Source organism: Moesziomyces antarcticus (assembly GCF_000747765.1).
Source record: "Moesziomyces antarcticus DNA, scaffold: scaffold_v10016, strain JCM 10317, whole genome shotgun sequence".
Lineage (NCBI taxonomy): Eukaryota > Fungi > Basidiomycota > Ustilaginomycetes > Ustilaginales > Ustilaginaceae > Moesziomyces > Moesziomyces antarcticus.
The window spans coordinates 397673-418452 of record NW_014638994.1 but is presented as its reverse complement, the minus strand read 5'-3'; the positions used below and the strand labels follow the sequence as shown (position 1 = coordinate 418452).

The 20780-nt window shown below is 60.9% G+C and overlaps 9 protein-coding genes across 9 annotated transcripts; 5 read left to right on the top strand and 4 right to left on the bottom strand.

Moving 5' to 3' along the window:
- Nucleotides 1-27: 27 nt before the first annotated feature.
- On the top strand, nucleotides 28-2823 carry PAN0_016d5365 (uncharacterized protein; the record flags this gene model as incomplete). The annotated part of the gene is made up of 1 exon (XM_014799306.1): nucleotides 28-2823. One exon carries the CDS (start codon nucleotides 28-30, stop codon nucleotides 2821-2823), a length of 2796 nt encoding a protein of 931 aa, XP_014654792.1.
- Nucleotides 2824-4287: 1464 nt separating this feature from the next.
- PAN0_016d5364 (uncharacterized protein) lies at nucleotides 4288-6557 on the top strand (the record flags this gene model as incomplete). Its single annotated transcript, XM_014799305.1, has 2 exons — nucleotides 4288-6190; nucleotides 6268-6557. 2 exons carry the CDS (start codon nucleotides 4288-4290, stop codon nucleotides 6555-6557), a joined length of 2193 nt encoding a protein of 730 aa, XP_014654791.1.
- A 185-nt stretch (nucleotides 6558-6742) lies between these two features.
- Nucleotides 6743-7798, bottom strand: PAN0_016c5363 (exosome component 8; the record flags this gene model as incomplete). The annotated part of the gene is made up of 2 exons (XM_014799304.1): nucleotides 6743-7146; nucleotides 7246-7798. The coding sequence occupies 2 exons, from the start codon at nucleotides 7796-7798 to the stop codon at nucleotides 6743-6745; spliced, it is 957 nt and encodes a 318-aa protein (XP_014654790.1).
- A 344-nt stretch (nucleotides 7799-8142) lies between these two features.
- PAN0_016d5362 (uncharacterized protein) lies at nucleotides 8143-10884 on the top strand (the record flags this gene model as incomplete). The annotated part of the gene is made up of 1 exon (XM_014799303.1): nucleotides 8143-10884. The coding sequence occupies one exon, from the start codon at nucleotides 8143-8145 to the stop codon at nucleotides 10882-10884; it is 2742 nt and encodes a 913-aa protein (XP_014654789.1).
- Nucleotides 10885-11004: 120 nt separating this feature from the next.
- PAN0_016c5361 (hsp90 co-chaperone cdc37) lies at nucleotides 11005-12462 on the bottom strand (the record flags this gene model as incomplete). The annotated part of the gene is made up of 1 exon (XM_014799302.1): nucleotides 11005-12462. One exon carries the CDS (start codon nucleotides 12460-12462, stop codon nucleotides 11005-11007), a length of 1458 nt encoding a protein of 485 aa, XP_014654788.1.
- A 198-nt stretch (nucleotides 12463-12660) lies between these two features.
- Nucleotides 12661-13250, bottom strand: PAN0_016c5360 (uncharacterized protein; the record flags this gene model as incomplete). Its single annotated transcript, XM_014799301.1, has 3 exons — nucleotides 12661-12718; nucleotides 12782-12931; nucleotides 13012-13250. 3 exons carry the CDS (start codon nucleotides 13248-13250, stop codon nucleotides 12661-12663), a joined length of 447 nt encoding a protein of 148 aa, XP_014654787.1.
- A 901-nt stretch (nucleotides 13251-14151) lies between these two features.
- PAN0_016d5359 (nascent polypeptide-associated complex, alpha subunit) lies at nucleotides 14152-14898 on the top strand (the record flags this gene model as incomplete). Its single annotated transcript, XM_014799300.1, has 3 exons — nucleotides 14152-14193; nucleotides 14290-14451; nucleotides 14527-14898. 3 exons carry the CDS (start codon nucleotides 14152-14154, stop codon nucleotides 14896-14898), a joined length of 576 nt encoding a protein of 191 aa, XP_014654786.1.
- Nucleotides 14899-15623: 725 nt separating this feature from the next.
- Nucleotides 15624-17231, top strand: PAN0_016d5358 (uncharacterized protein; the record flags this gene model as incomplete). Its single annotated transcript, XM_014799299.1, has 1 exon — nucleotides 15624-17231. One exon carries the CDS (start codon nucleotides 15624-15626, stop codon nucleotides 17229-17231), a length of 1608 nt encoding a protein of 535 aa, XP_014654785.1.
- Nucleotides 17232-17745: 514 nt separating this feature from the next.
- Nucleotides 17746-20394, bottom strand: PAN0_016c5357 (glycosyltransferase family 39 protein; the record flags this gene model as incomplete). Its single annotated transcript, XM_014799298.1, has 1 exon — nucleotides 17746-20394. One exon carries the CDS (start codon nucleotides 20392-20394, stop codon nucleotides 17746-17748), a length of 2649 nt encoding a protein of 882 aa, XP_014654784.1.
- Nucleotides 20395-20780: the final 386 nt, after the last annotated feature.

Sequence of the window (20780 nt, the reverse complement as noted above, 5' to 3'; positions counted from 1 at the left end):
TGTTCCTCCGCCGCAGACTCGGCCAAGATGGCGCAACCCACCGTCGAGCTCTTCAGCACTTCGATCCTCTCCAACGTCAAGGTGCGCACGCGCCACGAGCGCTTCACCTCGGTGCTTGCCATCAAGAAGATCGCCTACGTCTACCACGATCTCGCCTCCGATGATGATGCCAAGAGCAGATGGCGACGCAAGGCCAAGGACCCACAGCTCCCCGGCATCTTGGTGAACAACGAGTGGGTCGGCTCCTACGACGACTTTGAAGAGGCCGTCGAGTTTGGCGAGCTCGAGCTCTTTCTCGGAGTAGCCGCGACTCAGCCAGCACCCGCCGTCGAGCCCCACCCGGCCCAGTCAGCTGTGAGCTCCAAGGATCCCAGCCTATACCCAACTTTGCCACACGCTGCCGAGGGCGCTGGACGCTGGAAAGAGCCCGATGCGGACCAGTTTATCTCTTCGCTCAACATCGACGAGCAGGAGATCAACGATGCAGATGTCGATGCGATGCTCGCCGACATCGGCAAGATGTCCTTCCAGCCATCCACGACCGCAGAGAAAAAGTATCAGCCTTCCAAAGAGGCAGCCGTCAAGCCATTGCGTCTGGCCAAGATGGGTCCAACAACATCGCACCAGCGCATGCCATCCGGCTCTCCCAGCCCAGCCAGTAGCAACGGCACGCGAGCTTCGCCCATGGCGCGCTACTCGGCCACCCAGCGATCCACAAGAGCACTCGCCGCCGAAGCGGCTGCACTCACATCCAACCGGAAGACCTCGGGTGCGCTGCTGCGCGACGCCGTCTCGCAGGGCAAGACGCTCGACGACGCCATGGAAGAGAGCAGGATGAAACACATTGTCAGCCAGGACAATATCGACGACTTGTTCGCTTCGCTTGGGCTCAGCAATGTCGACATCGGCGATGACGAGGTCGACCAGTTCTTGGATCAGGGCGCCATCCCGCAGGGCCTCCGTCTTGGTGGTGATCGCGTGCACAAGCCCAGCTCGGCAGCCGACAAGGCTCGAGACGAGGCGGTGGCAAGAGATCTCGCCCAAAAGGCCAAGCAAAAGGGGCACGGATCGGCTCGCTCCAGCCTGCTCAAGGCCAGTATCGAGTCTTCTCCTCCGACCAGAGCGGCCGTCAAGGCGACCGAGTCAACATCTTCCGCCACGGCCACAGAACCATCTTCAAAGCTCCGTGCCTCGACAGAAGACGAGGTCGAGAGTGCTGCTGCAGCATCCAAGGTCGACCTACTACAGGAAGCACCGGTCTTGGCGCCAAAAGAAGAGGTCGAGGGCTCTTCGCCGTCGAAGCCTGAGCACGAAGCAGCGACGACGACGGCAGCGGCAGCTTCGCTCTCTGAAGCGCCCCTCGTGTCAGAGGAGCAAGAGCAGGCACCCGCATCCGCGTCTGTAGATGAAGCAGAACCGAGCACGCAGGCTCCCGAAAGCGAGACGGACGATGCGGCGCAAACAGCAGCGCCAACAGCACCAACGGACGCAGCAGGGGCGCTGGAGACTGCGGCGCAAGTCGAGCCAGTCGAGCCAGTCGAGCCCGCTGAGCCAGTCGAGGCCGTGGAGCCAGAAGAGGCGCCTGAGCCGACCAAAGCCGTGGAGGCGGTAGTCCCGGTTGAGGCAGCAGAAGCAAGGCATTCATCAGAAGCAGTCGAGGCATCGGCAACAGCCGAAAGCTCAATCGACGTGATCGAGCTCACTCGCAGCGAAGACGTCGGATTGGCCGCCACTGGCGACGTCAACGAAGATTCCGCTCCTCTAACATCACAGGATACCGAGGCTTCCGCGGAGGCACCTCAGACGCGTGCAAGCCTGGAAGAGCCTTCTGAGGAGCAATTCAAGGCCGCACCAGCACTTCCTCATGACGAAGTTGCAGATGCCGCAGCTTCGCTCGATCGGCTCGAGCCTTCGGCCAGTTCGGCATCCATCCCGAACGATTCGCACACAGCATCGGAGGATGTCGCCAAGGCCGAGGACCCTGATGTAATCACTGAAGCGGCAATCCCGGTCAAGATGCCAGAGATTCCCACGCGAGCCGACAGCCAGCCAGGTTCATCAAAGGTCGACACGGACGCGCCGACGGGAGCCGACGACGAGCTTCAAGTGGAATTGGCAAATGCAGCCATGATCGCTTCGCGCTACGAAGAGCACCGCTCCGAGGCTCTCGATCCCGTCGCCGCCTCGGCTGATGCTGAGCCAGAGCCCGTCGAGAACCTTGCTGCCGTGTCGGCATCTCAGGAGACGACCACCTCGTCGTCGGATGCTGCCGTCAAGGTGCCCACCGCGGCCTCCAACACGTCGTTGGCACAGAGCGTCGGATCGGCCGGCACGCACGCAAGCATCTCGGACGTCGCTTCCAGCAGTCGCTCGAGTGCTGCAACAAAGCACGGATCGCGCCAGGCCTCCTCGAGCTCGTCCATCGGCGCATCCTCTTCATCTCGACGCGCATTCGACGTCTCGAGGCCGATTGTCCCGACAAACGTGCCGCAACCGCTTCCGCGCTCGTCGAGCTCCGAGCTGTCGACCTCACCCGACGCCAAGAAGAAGCGCACCGGTCTGCGTGGCTTCAGCCTTGGCAGAGCGGACAAGGAGAAAGACTCGGCGAGTGGTGGGCGTTCGGCATCGGGTCCCGCCAAGGTGGTGGCTTCGTCGCGACACGAACGCACCATTTCGCAAATCCTGCGCGAAGCCGATGCTGTGCTGCAGATGGACGACGACGAGGACGGCTCGAATGCCGGCGCCGGCGAAGACGACGTCGACGACCCGGCCATCTTTGGCAGTTCCAGCGGTGACAGCAGTGCGCGGCGTGGCGCCTTGTGACGGGCCTCCAGCGTGACTGCAGCAGCAATCCAGCAGCCCTTTGGCACTCTAGCAGAAGTTGTCGCCTGTGTGTTTGGGTCACCGTGCTGCGTCGATGGAGACGAAGATGACAAGGCAATTCAGTGAGGACATGCGCAATGCGAAGCCACAGCCCGATCCGAGTGGAGTGGATTGGAGCTTGGCGCATGGCACGTCCTTGCGCAAGTGCTTCGGCACTTAGGTGCGGAAGCAAGGTGAACTTGACTCAGCTCCGCTCCCGCTCTCCGCTCTCTGTGTAGTCACAGAGCCCGCTCTTCGACGCAAATCACAAGACGCGAATCTATGACTGTTGAGGCTGTGACTGTAGAGCGGCGCGTCGCCTCCGTCGCTCTGCTGAGCACCAATTCCAAGCAAATGCGGCGGTGCATGCAGTCACACTCCCACTGGGCGATTCTGTCCGTTATCGCCGCTATCATCGCTCGATGCCAAGTAGTGCGCGCGCGTCTCGAGCCGAAGCCCTCTGGCAGACAACGGTCTAGCCAACGCCGTTGCTACGGGAAACGTCGCTCCCGCCACTTCGGCGTTTTGGAGTTGCTCTAGACGCCGCGCGGCTCGTTGCGCTCACAGAACTCGCCGACTCCGAGCGATCGAACCTCCTCTGTCCGGCGAGCGCTTCTCTCAGCACGAGCGCAATTGCGGAGACAGACTGATCTGTGCACAGCACTGCCCGCTGATGACCGCATGATTGTCTTGCGCCACGCGTTGCCTGGCTAGATCGGTTGCCGGCGCATCGGCTCGACAGAGTGAGTAAGCCCCATAGATTGTTGTGCCGATTGTCGGGATGGTCACCTGGTCTGCAGCTCGACGACGGACAGCACTGCGAGCATCGAGATGCCGCGTAGATGCCGCGTCGTTTGCCTCGCTGCTTCGATGCGCAGAAAATGACGCTTCCGCTCCGGACCGTGGCGTTGGGATGCCCTGCTCGGGCGAAAGCGTGAATGTTCGTGCATGGCAACCATCGAAGCATCTCGACTGATGCAGCGAAGCGTTGGATGTATGCTGCCTTTTTCCATCGCGGACAATTGAGCGAGAACGACGTCGCCTGTCCAAACAGCGTGCGTCTGTGCTGCTCATACAGAGGCATAAAAAGAACACGCCTGCGTGTCGCAACGGATTCGGCGCTGCTCTGTTCGACTTCGTCAAACTTTGCCCTCAATCTCCTTGCTCTCCGTCTTTTGATCCAGCACTCTGTTGACGATCTCGGCTGGAGCTTCGATCCTGCGCTCATACCAACGCACTCAGCTGCTCGCTCTGCTTTCACTCTTGATCCTGATCGCACACACGGGGACTGCTACGTCTTTGCGTACGCTCCGGCTCGTTTGAATCGCCAAGAATCGCCATCTCGGATTACATCCACCACTCACCTCCGTGCCACGCTTCTCAAAACCTTCGCTTGTATTTCGACCGCTTTGCGAATCGACATCAATGCCGTTCGCTTTCAAACCGCGTCCTGACGACAGACCCGCTACGGCGGCCCGAGGAGAAGCGGACCGGTCCTCGACCGCGTCGGAAAGCCTCTCTCCTGTCGAACAGCCACTGCATTCCGAGCTGTTCGGCAACCGACCCGCCACCGTGTGGCCGTATGCTGCGCCCGACAAGAGCTTTGATCTGGATGCCTGGAAGGCCGAATCGCAGCCATCGCGACCTCCGAGCTACAGCGATCATATCTCCTTCAACCGCGGCGCAGCAGCATTCACCCAGATGAAAGATCTCGAAGCTTTCCACGCCTCGGCCCGCCGACCGGAAAGCGAGCACATGCGACACTTCAGCGGCGGGGTCGACAGGAGTGTCGTCGATGCAGGGCAGCTTGGCGGACCACCTTTCGCTATGTCCGCATACCCGGCCAACTTGCCCAGCGCAAGGCTTTTGCACCATCGCGTGGCTTCGGCATCTTCGGCGCTCTCGGGTGACGACCGCTTCATGCTTCCCTCGGACCCTGGATCCGACTTCAGCTCGGACTACTCGGACACCTTCCAACCCAACTTCGCAGTCCCGCATGCTCTTCCGTTCGAGCCTCAGTACGAAAGCCCCGTCCGTCCGGGTCGCGCCAACGTATCGCCGACCGCTCTGCCCGATTATGTGGTGGAGGAGGTTCGACGTCTAAAGCTCGAGAACATGGCTCTGCGACGCATGGCGAGCGAGGTGGTGCGCATCAACATCGGGTCGGGCTCACTGAACGGCCAGACCGATCCGGATCGCACCACATCCGTCTGCAGCCAGCATCCGCCTCTCACTTCGGCTCCTCGTCTGCAGAGCGTCTTGCAAGGTGCTGACCCGCTGCAGGTCTACAGCGGTGGTGCGGAACCAACGACGCCGGAGATTCTTGCCGATAGGAAGCAGCGATCCGGCACGGCTGCATCCATGTGGGCACCCGATCGCGCCACCTTCGAAGGAGCCGGAGCCGGCACCGGCGCCAAGCCGGCTCAGCCCGGACCTGTCGCCTTTGATCGCGGTCGGGCCTTTTCCAGAGCGAGCCCAGCTGTACCTGCGACGCGAGATGATGCCGGTGTGTACGACAACGCTCCAGCAGTAATGCCTGCGCATCCGAGGACGCAAGCTCTCTCCAAGGGCTCTCCTTCAAGCTCACCGGGCTCTGCTCCGCGCTCACCATCCAAGCTGGAGAATGCTCCTGCTGGTCGTCTCGTGGCGATGATCCTGGATCGACGCGGGCAGGAAGCGAGCATGGTGCTCCAGCAGCAGCTAAAGACCGGCAGCCTTGAGCGACAGACCGAGATCCTTGACGCGATTCGCGCGAACGTGGTGGCGCTTTCGCACGATCGCCACGGCAACTTCCTTGTCCAGGGTGCGATCGAGTCACGCCCCGATGTAGCCCTGGCTCTGAAGGGCTCGTTTGTGGAGCTGACCATGTCGCAATTTGGCTGCCACGTTGTGCAGAAGGCGCTCGAGGGCGAGGAAGAGGTGCGCGAGGCGGTGGCTCAGGAGCTGCTGGGTTCTCGTCTGGACCAGACACTCACTTCTCGCCACTCGATCCATGTGTGGCAGCGCATCCTCGAGTCGGAATGGCAGAGGTCGAGTTTCAGGGACGAGATATTCGCCTCGATCAATCGCCAGCTCAAGGGACACTGGGCTCGCACGGCGCGACAGGAGGCTGGCAGCATCATCTGCCAGAACATCTTTGAATCCGCTCAGCCTGACGAGAAGGCGCAGTGCATGCAAGAGGTGCTGGACGAGCTAGAAGAATGCGCCACCAATCAGTGGGGCGTGTGGGTCGTGCAGCACATTATCGAGCACGGTTCTCCAGAGGAACGTCACGCCGCCCTGCAACGTGTCTCGCGTTCCGCCTCCAAGCTGACGCTTTCTCAGTACGGTAAGTTTGACTCAAGGGTGCCAAGCAAGAGATTCCCTTCTGACCTTGTCTTGTCTTGTGTTTGTGGACGCTGACAGGGCAAAAAGCGGTGATGAGCGGCCTCAAGACGGGCGATGCCGAGTTTCTGCACGACTATGTCGACGTCATGTGCCAGAGCTCGCAGCCGCGTCGTCCGCCGCTGATCGACGTGTGCCTGGCGCCGCACGGGATCCAGATTGTGACGCAGCTGCTGACGACGGTGGAGCCGCGCACGCGCGAACGCATCATCTCGACTGTCAGGCGCAACTCGGTCTTTCTCAAGGGCAGCAAGGCGGGCATGAAGGTGCACCAGCTGTGCGAGAGGGCGCGCGCCTTTGCTGGCTACTAAGAGGACCGACTGCAAGGGCCCGCCACAAGCCATCTTCACAGGCGCAGCGGTCGCATCTCCTGCGACAGATGGAAGCACCAGCACTGCGTCGTTTGGCAATATGATTGATTGGAACGATGTCGTGTACAAATACAAAAACAGGAGGAATCTCAACCATCTTTTCGTCTCGATCGACCGAAGTTGGGTCATGCGGATGAAGAGGGGGCCTGGCGGAGAAGTGCAGCGAGGATGGTTGCACGGGCGTGGGCGCGGTCGATGCACGTCTGGAGGTTCTGCTGATCGGTCGCATGGCTGGGTGGATCAGAGGTGGTCGTGGCTAGACGACCCGATTGGTGGATGTAGGTGACGATGGGCTCGGTGTTGGACTGTGTGGAGGCCTGCGGGTCTAGCGAGAGGGCGATGGTGATGTGGGAGGAGGCGAGGGCGGCCTCGAAGGCGGTGGGGTCGCTGAGCAGATGCTTGTTCTCGAAGATGGCAAAGGACGAGGCGAAGGGGATGCTGCCCATCTGCAGAGCGACGCGGTCGGCTGGGGAGGAAGAGCACCGAACCACTTCGGAGTCCGGGTCGTATGTCGCTTTTGGCAGTGTTGCTGCGAGGATTGCGAAAGGGAGGCAGGCAGAAGCGGCGGGTCAGCATTCGTCGTTCACCGACTGGAAATGGGAATGAGGTGATGCTCGAATGGACTTACTGTTGCTGAGTGCAGCTACGGTGGCTAGCGCTGCGGCATCGAGGGCGTTGCCATCAAAGCAGATGAAGCTGATGTCGAGGTAGAGACACCAAACGGCCTGTCCCTCTTGGATGCACAGCTGGTCGCGGTCAAGAACATTGGAGCTGTTCAACAGGGCCAGCAGTCTGCTAGTCAGGACCTGGGCTTCGGGGCCGGGAGCACCTGCTTTGAACTTGGATGAGCAGACGGCAGGCAGCTCGACGTTGGGGATGAGGTAGCCCTGGCGCGAACGGGAGAGCTGTGGTGATGCGATCTCTGCCTTTACAGCGGCGATGCAAGAGGTGTTGCCGATGCGGACGAAGGAGGAGCCATCTGCGGTCGAGATGGATCCAAGCGAGATCGTAGCATCACGGAATGCGGCAAGAGGGCGACCGTCTTCGCGCGCCGACGAATCGAGGAAGCGCGAGAGGTAGGCGACAGGATGGAGGCGCTTGAAGGTCGTGGCGGCCAAGTCGATGTCGGCATTGCCGACCGAAGAGGTGGACGCGGCGCTGGATTGTGCGGCAGCAGACATGCTGTTCAAGTGCCGCTCTGGTGATTAGACGAGACCTAGAGATCGATGTGACGGTAAGAGTGATGCTTGACGGTGAGCAGAAAGATGCTTTCGGCAGACTGGGTTTTCGGAAAGTCTCGAAAAAATCGAGCCTTCGAAATGCAGAGCGCGAAACGGCGTGAGAAGAAGTGGAGCGAGTGAGCACAGACCCGAAATCCGAGTTGAGCAACAAGACCCTGCACGCCGCACCACGAGAGCAACCAACTCTCTCCTCATTCCAGCTCAGCACTCGGTCGGACCTTGCCGACGCTCCTCACTCAGCATCACAGCATCACACCCGCTGATGTGACGATCGCTCCGAGGTCATGGCGCTTTCACTACCACCACCACCTGACCAGCGCGGCTCATCCGATGCCATCGTGACCACAGCACCGCCAACCTCGGATCCGGTTGCAGCACTTCGAGAGGCGCGCCGGTCTGCCAAGCTCAATGTGACTGCCTGGCTGGACAATCACATCCAACAGGCATCCGTCGGACCCTCCGAGACGTCGGCCTCAACCGATCAGGATGATGACGCGTCTCGCACTGCCACCACCAAGCTCGACGACACCTCGTCCGCCTTGCGGCAACTCTCGCTCGCGCTATCGTCCGTCCGAGATGCCTCGCGCACCGAGGCGGATCAGATCATCACGTCGCTCGTTTCTACCATTCCCAGAATCGGAATCGAGCTCAAACTCATGTCAGACACTGCACTTGGCCTGCAATCCCGTGTCAACACACTGCAGACAGACTCTTCCGGCACGGATCCCACCACCGACGCAGCACTCGCGAGGATAGCCGCCCTCTCCAAGGCCAAATCCGATCTCATCGATGCAAGGCATGTGCTCAGAGAGGCGCAGGCGTGGTCTACACTCGAGAGCCAGGTCACCGTGCTGCTGAGCGAGCAAAGATGGCAGGAGGCTGTCGATCGCGTCGTCAAAGCCACCGACTCCCTGCGTCTCTTCAGCGGATCGGCAAAGTCCAACGAGGAAAGAGGCGCTCTGCTCGAGTCGCTCACGCAGAGGATACACGAGCATCTTGCACCCGTGCTTGCCCAAGCCATTGCGTCAAGAGACGCCGACACCATCCACAGCACAGCCGGCCTGCTCGCACTCACCCGCAATGGCGTGGCCATCTTCTTTCAGATTTACACCAACGCTCGCTCAGAGTCTCTTCTGTCCCGCTGGGCGCAGACCGCTTCGGAGACGAGCGACAAGTCGCTGCCAGCTCAGCTCAACTCGCTCTTTGGCGATCTGCTGGCCCTGCTCGGCGAGGAACGAGTCGCTTCGTCGCGTCTCTTTACCGATCCCAACAAAGCCGTCCAGCTCCTCACGGCAGACATTGTGGCCCGTCTCGATCCTCCTATTCACGCCTGCATCCAACAGGCCACCCGTGCGCCCGATCTCGAGTCGTTCCTCACCGCCCTCACCGACGCATACAAGGCTACCGAAGAGGCCATCCGAGCCGTACAGGCCATTTTGCCAGAATCACGGCGGACACAGCACAAGTCGGACGACGAGCCCGAGTCTGCCTCTGTACCAATTGACAGCGGTGTGCTTTCCTCGTCGAACACGGACAAGACCTGGCTGAGGCTCATGCTCGAGTCCTTTCTTCCGTATCAGGAACGTCTCTCGACATTCGAAGCCGAGGCCATGCAGTCGCGTCTGCACACATTGCAGGCCTCATCGCCTTCGACCAGCACCACTATCTCAACCGCTTCTACGCAGGCCTTGCAGGTGGCAAAAGCCGCGCTTCGACGCTCTACTGCACTCACAAAGACGCTTGCTACGCCTTCCTTGCTTCCTTCCCTGGATGCGCTCCTGGAGGGCGCCATGAGCAGGGCCAAGCTCGAGCTGGACTCGGATCTGCAGCGTGCGCTCCGCGAGGTGCAAGCCAGGATCCGCAGCTTCCATATGACCGAGCGTGCAGGCCAGACGTCGCTCACTTATGACGAGCGGGGCGACGTACTCACCTCGAGCGACTGGGACGAGTTTCGAAAGACGACCGAAAAGCTCAAAACATGCCGCGAGTCGCTCGCCGCTGTGCGTGCGTTGGAAGAGACGATCGCATACCAGATCTCGGAGCTCAAACCGCTTGTCAAGCCTCCAGGCGACGACGGACCCGATTTCACCAGCCCCGTCTCGGCGCTGGCTACATCTTCGCTCAATACGGCAGCGCTGCACGAGCTCATCTCCAAGTCAAAGCGCATGCTGTCGGCGTCGTCGTGGGATGCGTCTGCGTCTGCCTCGCCCGAGCTGCAGCTGCTTCCCGCCGCGCGCGCTTCCATCCTGGCGATTGCCAGGGCGGTGCAGACCTTCCTGCACGAGCTTGTGCTGTCGCAGTTCCTGCCCGAGCTCGAGGTGTACGCGAGCCTGAGCATCTGGAGCTCGAACAAGCACCCGAGCGTGGTCAACGAGTACGACCTCGCCATGCCCAAGTTCAGCCTCAGCCCCACCGAGGCCATGGCGCGCATCGGCGAGGCCATGCTCAACCTGCCGCGTCTCTTCGAGGCGTATGCGGACGAGGCGCTGCTCTTCTGCCTCAACAATGACGCAGACCGAGCGGGCGCGGACAAAGTGGCGGCAAACGCTTCGCACGGGCGACACGCATCGATTGCCGTCACAGACCCGGCTGCCGACCGGTCGAGCATGCATCGGGCGGCCTTCTCCACCACGGCGGCGCCTGCGGCGCGTGCGACCCTAGACACAGACGAGGATGCAAGCGACGCGGGCATTTTGTCGCAGTATCTGCGCTCGCTGCTCACGCTCTTCCTCACGCGCTTCCTCTCGGGTGTGCTGCCGTCGCTGCCACGGCTGACCGATATCGGAGCCGCGCAGTTGGCGGCAGACCTGGACTACCTGGGCAACATCTCGTCGGTCATCTATACCGAGAGCGACGCCGTGCTGCGCTTCTGGAAGAAGGCGGCCGAGCTCGACACGGATAACGGCCGGCGACTGGTGAGCGAGCATGTGGTCGGCACCGCAGGCACAGGCGCCGACGACGACGCACGCAGCTTTGTCGCCTCGGACGCGTTCCGGACCGTCGCCAGGCTGCGCGGCTGGATGTGAAGTCCACCTCCTCACTCGGATCACCCGACATGACAGAGTGCATTGTCCCACGCCTCCGACTGTGATGCTGTGCGAAGTGTGGAATTGAGATTCGGATCATGTGATCTGATGCTGGTGGGGCTACTTTCCCGTCTCGTCCCGGACCTCGGAGCTGCTAAAGTTGAGGATGCCCGCCTGGTCGAGCTGCCCCACGATTTCCTCTGCCTCTTCGACTTTCATCTTGCCGAGCACCTCGTTGACCTTTGTGAGCTCCTTGGTCTCCAACGCCTTCCTGAAGTTCTCGGGGAAGCTTTGGAAGATGTCCCACCTCTTCTGGAGCCACGCCTTGACGTCCGCAGGGTCGAGTTTCTCCTTGGCCTCTCCCTCGAGTTCGATCACGTCCGGTGGCGGGCCGTCGGGGATTTCGAACCCGATGATCGTATTTTCGTCCTCGGCGACGAGCTGAATCTGCTCCTCTCCTGCTGCTGCCTGTTGCTCGGCGAGCGCCGTGGACCTGTCGCGAATGCGAGCATACGTCGCAAGCACGTCGTTGAGATACACCACCGAGGCACGGCCGTCTTTCGACCCGACCATGCGGCGGAAGAAGAGGTTGACGCCGTCTGGGCCGAGCTTGTTGCAGTACTGGATCATGAGCGCCTTCTCGACGCAGCGGCGCGCCAGAGCCGACTTGGACGCCATCTGCGCATTGAACGCCTCGAGCAACAGCGAGTCCGTGGTGTTGTTGGCGGGCGAAAGCAACACCTTGTGCTTGGAAAGAAACTGCAGCGCCGTTTCAAACGCGTTGATGTTGAGAGACTTGGCGGCGTCAAAGCTGGCCGGAAGCGATGAGGCCAAAAGAGGGATCGAAGAGGGCACACACGACGGGAGCTCGGCGAATTGACGCTGCACATCGTCCGCCTCGGGGATGTCGTCCTCGTCGTCACTCTCAGCCGCGGCACTTGGCTGTGCAGCCGACGGGCTGTTGAGAGTCTCGATGGTAGTTTCCTTCTTCTTGCCCTTTGCCGCGGGCGTTGGCTCGGGCTCTGCCTTGGCCACGTATCCTGCATTCCATCCCTCCTTGATACCGTCACTTGTGATCTTTTTGGCATCCTCCTTGTCCATCTGCTCCAGCTCGAAACCAATTTGCGTCTGTCTGGCCGCCAGCTTCTCCTTGTGCCCGCGCAGCTCCTTGACCAGCTCCGCATCGAGCTCGCTTGCCTGCTTGCCCTTAACATTATCCTGCTGCTGAATCTGCAACAGCAGGCTGAGGATCATGTCGTCTGCCGTTGGGCCGTTCGGTCCATCCTTGTTGCCTCTCTCCTGTCGTCCCGCCGAAAGCCTGGCTACCTCGCGAGAGTAGAAGGCCGAGCCTTCTGCGGTGGTCTTTGTGACGAGCTCATCGAGTCGGGGTGCCAGCTCGTTGTTCGTGTCGATCTCGGCGCGCAGAGCGTCCTTGTCGGCCTTGCGCTGGTCGCGCTTCTCGTGGATGTCGCGCTGCTTCCAGCGGATGAACGACTTCTTGTCGATGTTGGGGTGCACCTCGATGTCCGAGTCGTCCGACAGCTCGAGGTTGTCCCACTTGGAGTAGTTGAGCGGCATCGTAATGGCTCTCTGTGTTGGTGGTGGGCATGCAACCCCGGCCAACTGCCAAGTGTTGGACTCAAAAACTCAGCGCAGCGGTCCATGCGCAACGCGGCGCGCGAAGATTCCAGAATGGCAACAAAACCTAACACATTCAAACTATTGCCTCATCCTCTCTCAAGCCACGAAGCGTCGTGTGTGGTTGCTCTCCCGGACCTAAAGCCAGGCAATGTTCGAAGCAGTAGGAGTACCGGAGGGTGATGCGGTAGGTAGGCTAGTATGACAAGTCTGATGGATGCTCGGAGGCTAGAGCGCAGGTTCCCAACTGACGCCACACCCACATCCGGCCCCTTTGGCCTGCGGGTTATCCTTGATCGCAAACTGCGACCCAATTAGTTCGGTGACGTAGTCAATTGTGCTTCCCCTCACGAGCGCCAGACTGATGCTGTCGACCAAGATCGAAACGCCCGGGTGCACCTCGAATTGGCTGTGCGAATCGAACCACGATGTTTCAATGTCAGCTTTCTCTTTCGATGGGCAGCTGGGATAATGGGAGGGGCTACTTACAAGTCGTCATCCTCGACTTCCTCGGTGATCTCCATCTTGTACTGGTATCCATGGCATCCTCCTGGCTCTACAGCCACGCGCAATGCGAGCGACGAGCTGTTCTCGCGCTCGGCGACCTTCTTGAGCTGTGCAATGGCACGGTCGGTAGCGACGATGCTGGGTTCGCCATCGCGGTACACCTCTGGCTCCTCAGGCTGCTCCGGCTTGCGCACTAATGTTGTTGCCAATCGGGTCTGCATCGCCCGTACCGGAGTAGCAGACGCAGGTATGGTGGCTGCCTGCCGGAGTCGCGCGTTGCGTAAGAGTGGGGGAGATGGCGAGGATCGAAGACTGGACAGGCATCTTGCTTGCGCTCGTGTGGCCGGTGTAGACAGCCGCGGCAGGCCACATAGTGCGGACCGCACCGCACTTGTTGTGAGTATTGATCGCATGACGAGTGTGAGAGACGCGGAGGACGATGAAGGTGACAGGGCAAGGCTGAGTGGCATATGCACATCTGGACGGCGCCATTCGGCTTTTCCAAGCTTTGGCTGAGCCATCCCCAACCTCGCGCGCAATCGGAGGTGGAGGGCGAGCCGTATCCCGATGACAGCCGATCCAGGCTCACAGAACCTAACATTATGAAATTTGGATGAGGTGGCTGCGGTGAGGAAGGCTGCGCGACTACAAGCAATTTGAAGTCGGCATTAGGGCAGTCTGAATACAAAAGCTGAAGCCAGGCTGGGGATGCAAAGGCAAAGCGCGAAGAAGAAGCTCGAGAAGGAGTGCAAAGAAGAGGGCGGAAGCGGCGAAAGCACAGACACACCTCATCCACGCCCGACTGGCTGCACGCAGCTGGAGTGCCCGGCTGGAGCGAGAGGACCGACTTGATTGGACCTGCGACTCCCGAGACAGCGCGGCGCTCGCTGCGCTGCGCTGCCATCGTCGCTCGACACCGTCAAGCTTGCTTCGTCACCATCTTCCCTCACCCACCACCCACAACACCTTTCGAATAACAGTACGCATCGCCAAACGCCAGCCAATTCACCACATCGAAAACCCAGCATACACGGCTTCATCGCTGCTGGTGTAGCTCCGGAACACGCCGGCTGACGACTTCTCATCCGCATTGCGCATCCTCTTTCTTTTGACAGTCCAAAAATGTCTGCTACCGTTGAAGAGATCGCCGACTCGGTTCAGGACGTGAGTTGCTGCCACCTCCTTACCGCCAACGCCGCTGTGGTGTGCTGGAAGCGCAACGACTGACCAGCGGTTCCTTGCTTTATTGATATTTCACAGCTCAACGTCCAGGAGTTTGACTCGGACGATGCGGGCGCTGACGTCCACGCCTCGGACAAGGTCGCCTCGCGCGCCGAGCGCAAGTCGCGCAAGGCTCTCCAGGGTATCGGCCTCAAGAAGGTCGGTGGCATCACCCGTGTCACCATGCGCCGCCCCCGTGGTGTAAGTAGCCCGCCCTTGCGCAGTCCAATCTTGCTAGTGTTGCTGACCGTGTCCCTCTGTACTTGATCTTGACAGCACCTCTACGTGATCGCCCAGCCCGAGGTGTACAAGTCGTCGCACTCGGACGTGTACATTGTCTTCGGCGAGGCCAAGGCCGAGGACATGTCGCAGCTCGCCCAGGCGCAGGCTGCTCAGCAGATGGCTCAGGCCGAGGCGCAGGAGCGTCTGCTCGCCGAGTCGCTGCAAACCTCGCAGGCCGGTGGCGCTGCCGAGGCCAAGGCTGAAGAGGAGGAGGAGGACGACGACTCGCCCATCGACGAGGAGGGCGTCGACGCCAAGGACATCGACCTCGTCATGCAGCAGGTGAGCTGCTCGCGCAGGAAGGCGGTCAAGGCGCTCAAGGAGTCCAACGGCGACCTCATCAACGCCATCATGAACGCCAGCTAAACGTGTCGCCGCCACATCTTTGCTTCACCTCTTAGCAATGTGGTTCTAGGCGATCGTCGACTTGCAGCGTAGCCGTGTACAGGGGCCTGCAGCCATCTTAGCTCGCCTGCCTCCGTCGCTCGGGCTGCCCAAAAAATACAACACGATTCCATCCACAGCCAGGTGTGCACAGTGAGCTTTTTGTCGGATGAAGACCGACTCGCCGGCAGTACCTTGGGCTCGGTGCTGAGAGCAATGCGCATTGAGAACGGCAGAGAGACAGTGGGGAGCGCCGAGCTAAAGAGCGTACTCTGAAAAATGTGAGCAGGCTCGTGACATAACAAAGTTGACTTTCGACGGACGACAGCTGCCCGGCAGCCACGGCTGCGAGCACGCGATACGTGCAGCCGTGCAGCCTTTCCTTCTCCGCACCCATAAAAAAAAAGGCGAATTTTGGCTCAGTCTGCGAAGGTCGAGCTGCGGTGTGACTGATGCAAGCCACACTCGCTGCTCGGAGGGTCCGAACTTGATAGCCGTGGGGCGAAACGCTGCATCTCGACGAGCCTTTGCAACACCATCCCTCTGCCTCTCTCTTCACACCATCACACGCTGCCAACGGGGCCCACATAGGGAGCCAGCCGACTGCCGCACCAGGCCGCAACGAGCGCGAGCTGCATCGAGCTCTCTCGTCTCGCTCCCCCGCTTCTTATCTCGGGCGGCGACTCCGAGCTCAGCTTTTCGCTCTCATGGTCGACACCACTCCCACCCGCTACTACGTCGACGAGCCAACCGCACGCGCTTCGCCGGACGAGACGCAATCGCACCGTCGACGCAAGTCGTACGTTCAGGGCCTGCTGCTGCTGCTCATCGTCGTGGTGCTCTGGACCGCCTCCAACTTCCTCACCAATGCGCTCCTCACAACGGGGGGATACGATAAGCCGTTCTTCGTGACGTATGCGAATACCTCGTCGTTCGCGCTCTATCTCGTGCCGTACCTCGTCAGCAGCCGGCTGCGCAAGCGATGGAGCAACGCCGAGCAGCACTATGCACAGCTCCACCAGGATGATGCCGAGAACGGCGCTCCCGTCGCAGCCATTGAGGACGACAAGCAGCTGCCAAAGTGGCTCAAGACGCTCGGATTCGACGTGCCTACCGTAGAGCCCACTGAACCTGCGCTCGTCAAACCCTTGGCAGTGGTAGCCAACGAGCCGCAACTACGCGGGCGTGCATCCAACGCTACACTCAGACAGAAGCCCATCCGTCTCACACGCTCCTTTTCCACCGAAGACTCGTCTACCGCTTCGACGCCGCTACTCACGCCGACGCCGCCAGTGTCGCGGCCCTCGTCGCCCGTACGCCCGTTCTTGGTCTCCACTGCGGTGCCGCGTCCGTCGTCGATCGACGGAAGACGGCCGCGCACATCCATCAGCATCGTTCACGCCTCGGCAGACGCGGCCGAGGCCGCACCGCTGCCGCTACCGCCACTCACGCTGCGCCAGACGGCGGTGCTGGCCTCGCAGTTTACGCTCGTCTGGTTCGGCGCCAATTGGGCCATCAATGCCGGGTTGGGTTTGACGTCCGTTGCGAGCGGCACGACCATCGGGTCTGCAAGCGGCTTCTTCACGCTTGCGCTCGGAGCGGCGCTGGGCGTGGACAGGTTCACACTCGCGAGGCTCGGAGCTGTGTGCATCAGCGCGCTTGGCGTGGCGGCGGTCACGTTTGCTGATCGCGAGACCGCCACGGCTACGGGGATGGGGATGGTGAGGCGCTCGGCGGTGGAGCGTGGGCCGCCCAATGCGCCCATGGGCGACATGCTCGCTCTGCTCTCGGCGTTTCTCTACTCGCTCTACGTCATGCTTCTCAAGACGCGCATCGGCTCCGAGGACCGCATCTCGATGCCGCTCATGTTTGGCATTGTTGGCGCGATCAACATTTTAGCACTGTGGCCGGTGTTGCCGCTGCTGCATTACTCGGGCGTGGAGGAGTTTGAGCTTCCGCCTTCGGCGCACATCTGGGCCGGGGTGGTGGTGAATATGGCCATCACGTTTGTCAGCGATTTCATCTATCTGCTGGCCATGCTCAAGAGTTCGCCACTCATCACCACGCTCGGACTGTCGCTGACCATTCCGCTGGCGGTGGTCATCGATGCGCTCAAGGGCAGCCATACGGGCGGCAAGGTGGCGGTGCTCGGCTCGGCCGCTGTGCTAAGCAGCTTTGCCTTCATTGGATGGGACGACCATCGCACCTTCAAGGAGGAGAAGAGGGAGGCACTCGCGAGGTTGGTGGCACGTAGTGCAGAGAGGGACGGCGACGAAGCTCTGTCCATACGCTCCGACACCACCGAGGATCAATAGACGTACCGTAAAGCGAAAATCTCACTTGATCGTGAGCAGGCGAGTGCGGTCTGAAAGGCGGATTGAGCGGGCGAGTTTTGCGTCGCGCAGTGCCAGTGCGTCGCCTGGTGCCAGTTCTTGAGCGATGAGTGACAGTGAGGAAAGGTTCAGCTGTGAGGATCGTGAGTGACGCGCTCGGTTCGAGGGGGCAGTGGCGGTTTCGGTCGTCGCTGTGAGTCGGTGCGATCGACAAGCTCAACTGTGAACGTTGGGTCGTGCCTGCATGAGTCTCGCCAATGGACACGCGAGTGCTCGAGTGGGCAGTCGACAGGCTCTGCATCGGTGCGTCGGTGGCACAGCGTTGCGTCGAATCCTCGGCCAGACACAACCTCCATTCTTCCAGCACGGCGCTCGGTCAGCCTCCAACAGTGTGTTCTCAGACCCACACCGTAGACGCAGCCTGGCTTCACACATGGTCCGGAAAGAGAAGGGTGATGAATTCCAAGGATTCCCAATGAAGGCTGCTAGTGCGGATCTAGTAAATGTTCCAGCTCTTGCGCCACTTCAAGCCCTTGTGTCGCTTTATGTCGCCGGTGTAGCCATAACTGTTCCCACTGAACCACCAAAACGCACCAGCGACCGCGAGCACCGCGCCTACGAACACGGCGTTCTTGACGGTGTGCGACAGGGGTACTCTGCGTCCTCCCCGCGCGTATACCGCCGTGGTCGGTCGCCATACAAAGTGATCGAGCAAATGCGCGAGCATCAGCACAGCAAAGTACAAGATCGGCAGGTAGTGGTGCAGATAGCATACGCGCGCCATGATCAGGAACGGCACATAATGCAACGCCCACCCAAACGCCGCGATCTTCGAAACGTAGAGAAAGTGCGCCCAGTCCGAGGGGGATAGATCGTGGATCCGTCGTTGACGTCGCATCATGTACCACAACCACGTCCCCGCAAACACCACCAACGACGCCGAAGACCCCCACCACACAACAGGATTACCGATCAGATAATACTTGATCGAAGAGTCGTCCCACGAGTTCATGCGCAGTCCGTTCCACAGCCACGGCCAGTCGAACGGCTTGCTCGCCAGAATGTCCTCCTTGTCCGCGTCCGGGATGAGCGCATTGTTCGACGTCATCATCGCCACGTTGAGGTGGATAAAGTCGCGCAGGAAGGGCGAGCGGTACAGCTTCTCGTCGCCCGGAGGCAGACGGTCGTTCCAGTGGTTCTCAATGTTCCACCACGTATGCTCGTCCTTGGGATTGTTCTCCTTGTCGCACGACACCTCGACCTGCTTCCATCCCCACTGCGGCAACACCGCATTCGCGGCACGCAGATAGCAGTTGAGGTTGTGGTGGCGCAGACGCATGCGCGTCGTGAGCGAGCGCACGGGCGCGCCCAGCTTGACCTTGCCGAGCACCATGTCGTCCACCACCTCGACCACCCAGTGGTCGTTGTCGTCGCCCACCTTCTCGTCGCCGTAGCCCGACACCTCGAGATTCTCCTTGGTGACGGGCGCGGCAAAGTTGTGCGAGTGGATGTTGCGCTTGGTCTGGTCGTGGACGAGCCGGATGATGTCGCCGTTCTTGACCATGCGGATGGGCTCTTCGGAGCTCGAGTAGTTGGTGGGCAGCTGCGGCTGGTTCCAGGGCGGCGTGATGATGAACTCGTTGTTGTTGTCGCGGTAGTGGTAGCACGTCACCTGCTGCTGCTGCGAGCCGACGGGGTAGGTCTGGACGTGCGAGTGCAGCAGCCCACCGCCGTAGCCCATGTTTTTGAGCGTGACCTTGGAGCCAAAGGCGGCCTCGGGCGGGGAGAGCGCAAAGTCGTTGCCGCGCAGGTGGCTCTGGAAGAGCGAGCTCATCTGCGCGTCGCCGGGGCCCGACCGGCTGAGGATGGCAAAGTGCGCCTTGAAGCTGAGCATGTAGATGGTGAGCGGCAGGAAGATGAGGCAGAGGATGCGCGCGCACCAGTGACGTGCGTACGCGCGCACGGGCATGCGCAGCTCGCCGAACTTGTCCCACAGGTCCTCGACGGTGAAGACGCCGACGAGGGCGGTGACAAAGAGGCCGACCCACTTGACGGACGAGACGCAGCCGATCGAGGCGCCGGTCCAGGCGAGCCAGAACCACCACGACCTCGAAAACGGCGCCGACTTGTACTGCATGAACTTGACGAGGCCGTGCACGGTGGTGAAGGTGAAGCAGAGCAGCATGGAGTCGAGGAGGATGAAGCGCGAGATGACGAGCCAGCCATTGTCGAGGAGCACCATGATGGTGAGCAGGTGTCGTGCGCGCCAGTTCCAGTTGAGGCCGGCGCTGGTGAACCAGGCGAGCGGCACCATGGCGACGCCGAACATGGCGAGGATGACGCGCATGCCGACGTAGTTGACGTCGGCGGGGTACTTTTCGCCCGACTTGAACTCGAACTGGCCGCGGTAGCCGCTGATGAGGCCGGCGAGGCCGACGAGCATCTTGCCGAGCGGCGGATGCACGTCAAAGTAGAACTCTTGCTGGAGATAGTGCGAGCCGAACTTGCCAAAGTGCGCCTCGTCCCAGACGACCACGTTGGAGCGACCGATCTGCCAGAGACGCGTGATGAGCGAGAGGATGGTGTAGATGAGGCCGATGACCTCTTCCTGACGAAGCGTCCAGGCGACGAGGTCCAAGTTGGGGTTGCGCTGCTTGTGGACGGGGATGAGATGGGCGTATTTGTTCACCTTTGCGGACGACGACGACGGCGGGTTGTTGAGGGCGGGCGATGGCGGCGCGAATCCAGCCTCTTTTGCCTTGAGCGCCGCCGAGTCCGAGACGGAGGCGGCGTCGGTGCGCTGGTCGTCGGCGGCATACGGATCGAAGCCAGCGGCAAAGCGGCGGCTGTTGGGTGCCGGGCTTGCCATTCTGCGTGGCGAGTCGTTGGCTAGATGTCCGGCGGTAGGTGGAGAGTGCGTGGGGAGGAGGGCGTCGTTGGAGTCGACGTAGCGCTTGCGGTAGGCGGGAGGTCCGTCGTACGTCGAATCAAAAGTGGTGGAGGGGGACGAGAAGCCTGCAGCGTAGGAGGCAGTGGTGGTGGAAGAGGAGTATGTGGTCGAGGTGGCAGAGGTGGGTTCTCGGTCGAGATCGAAGGCAGCGTAGGAGGACCTCTTTTCGGCGTCTTTGCGCGAGACGGGCAGCATGGAGAGCAGCCGTTGGTAACGAACGGTGGGATGGTGGTGGTGGAAGAGCCGATGTACTCAATGCCCTTCTGAATCAGCTCGGTTGAAAGCCGATATCGATCTCGATCTCGATCACTGTGACCAGACAGTGTGAGAAGGGTGATGTTGGTGAAGAAGCAACGGCACAGCCGACCAAAGACCAACACTGCGTTTCCTCCAGTGCAGCAGCTGCTCGCCGAGCCGCCTGGAATTCTTGCGGTCCGCGCTGCCGTTGCGCGTGGTCCAAGCACATCCCGCACTTCTCTCTCTCACCTTCCGCCCTGTGATCTTTCGACACCGCTTCTCGGCGACACCGATTCTTCGCGCCTTCACCATTCAAACCTAACAAATTGGAATGAGTTTTTCGG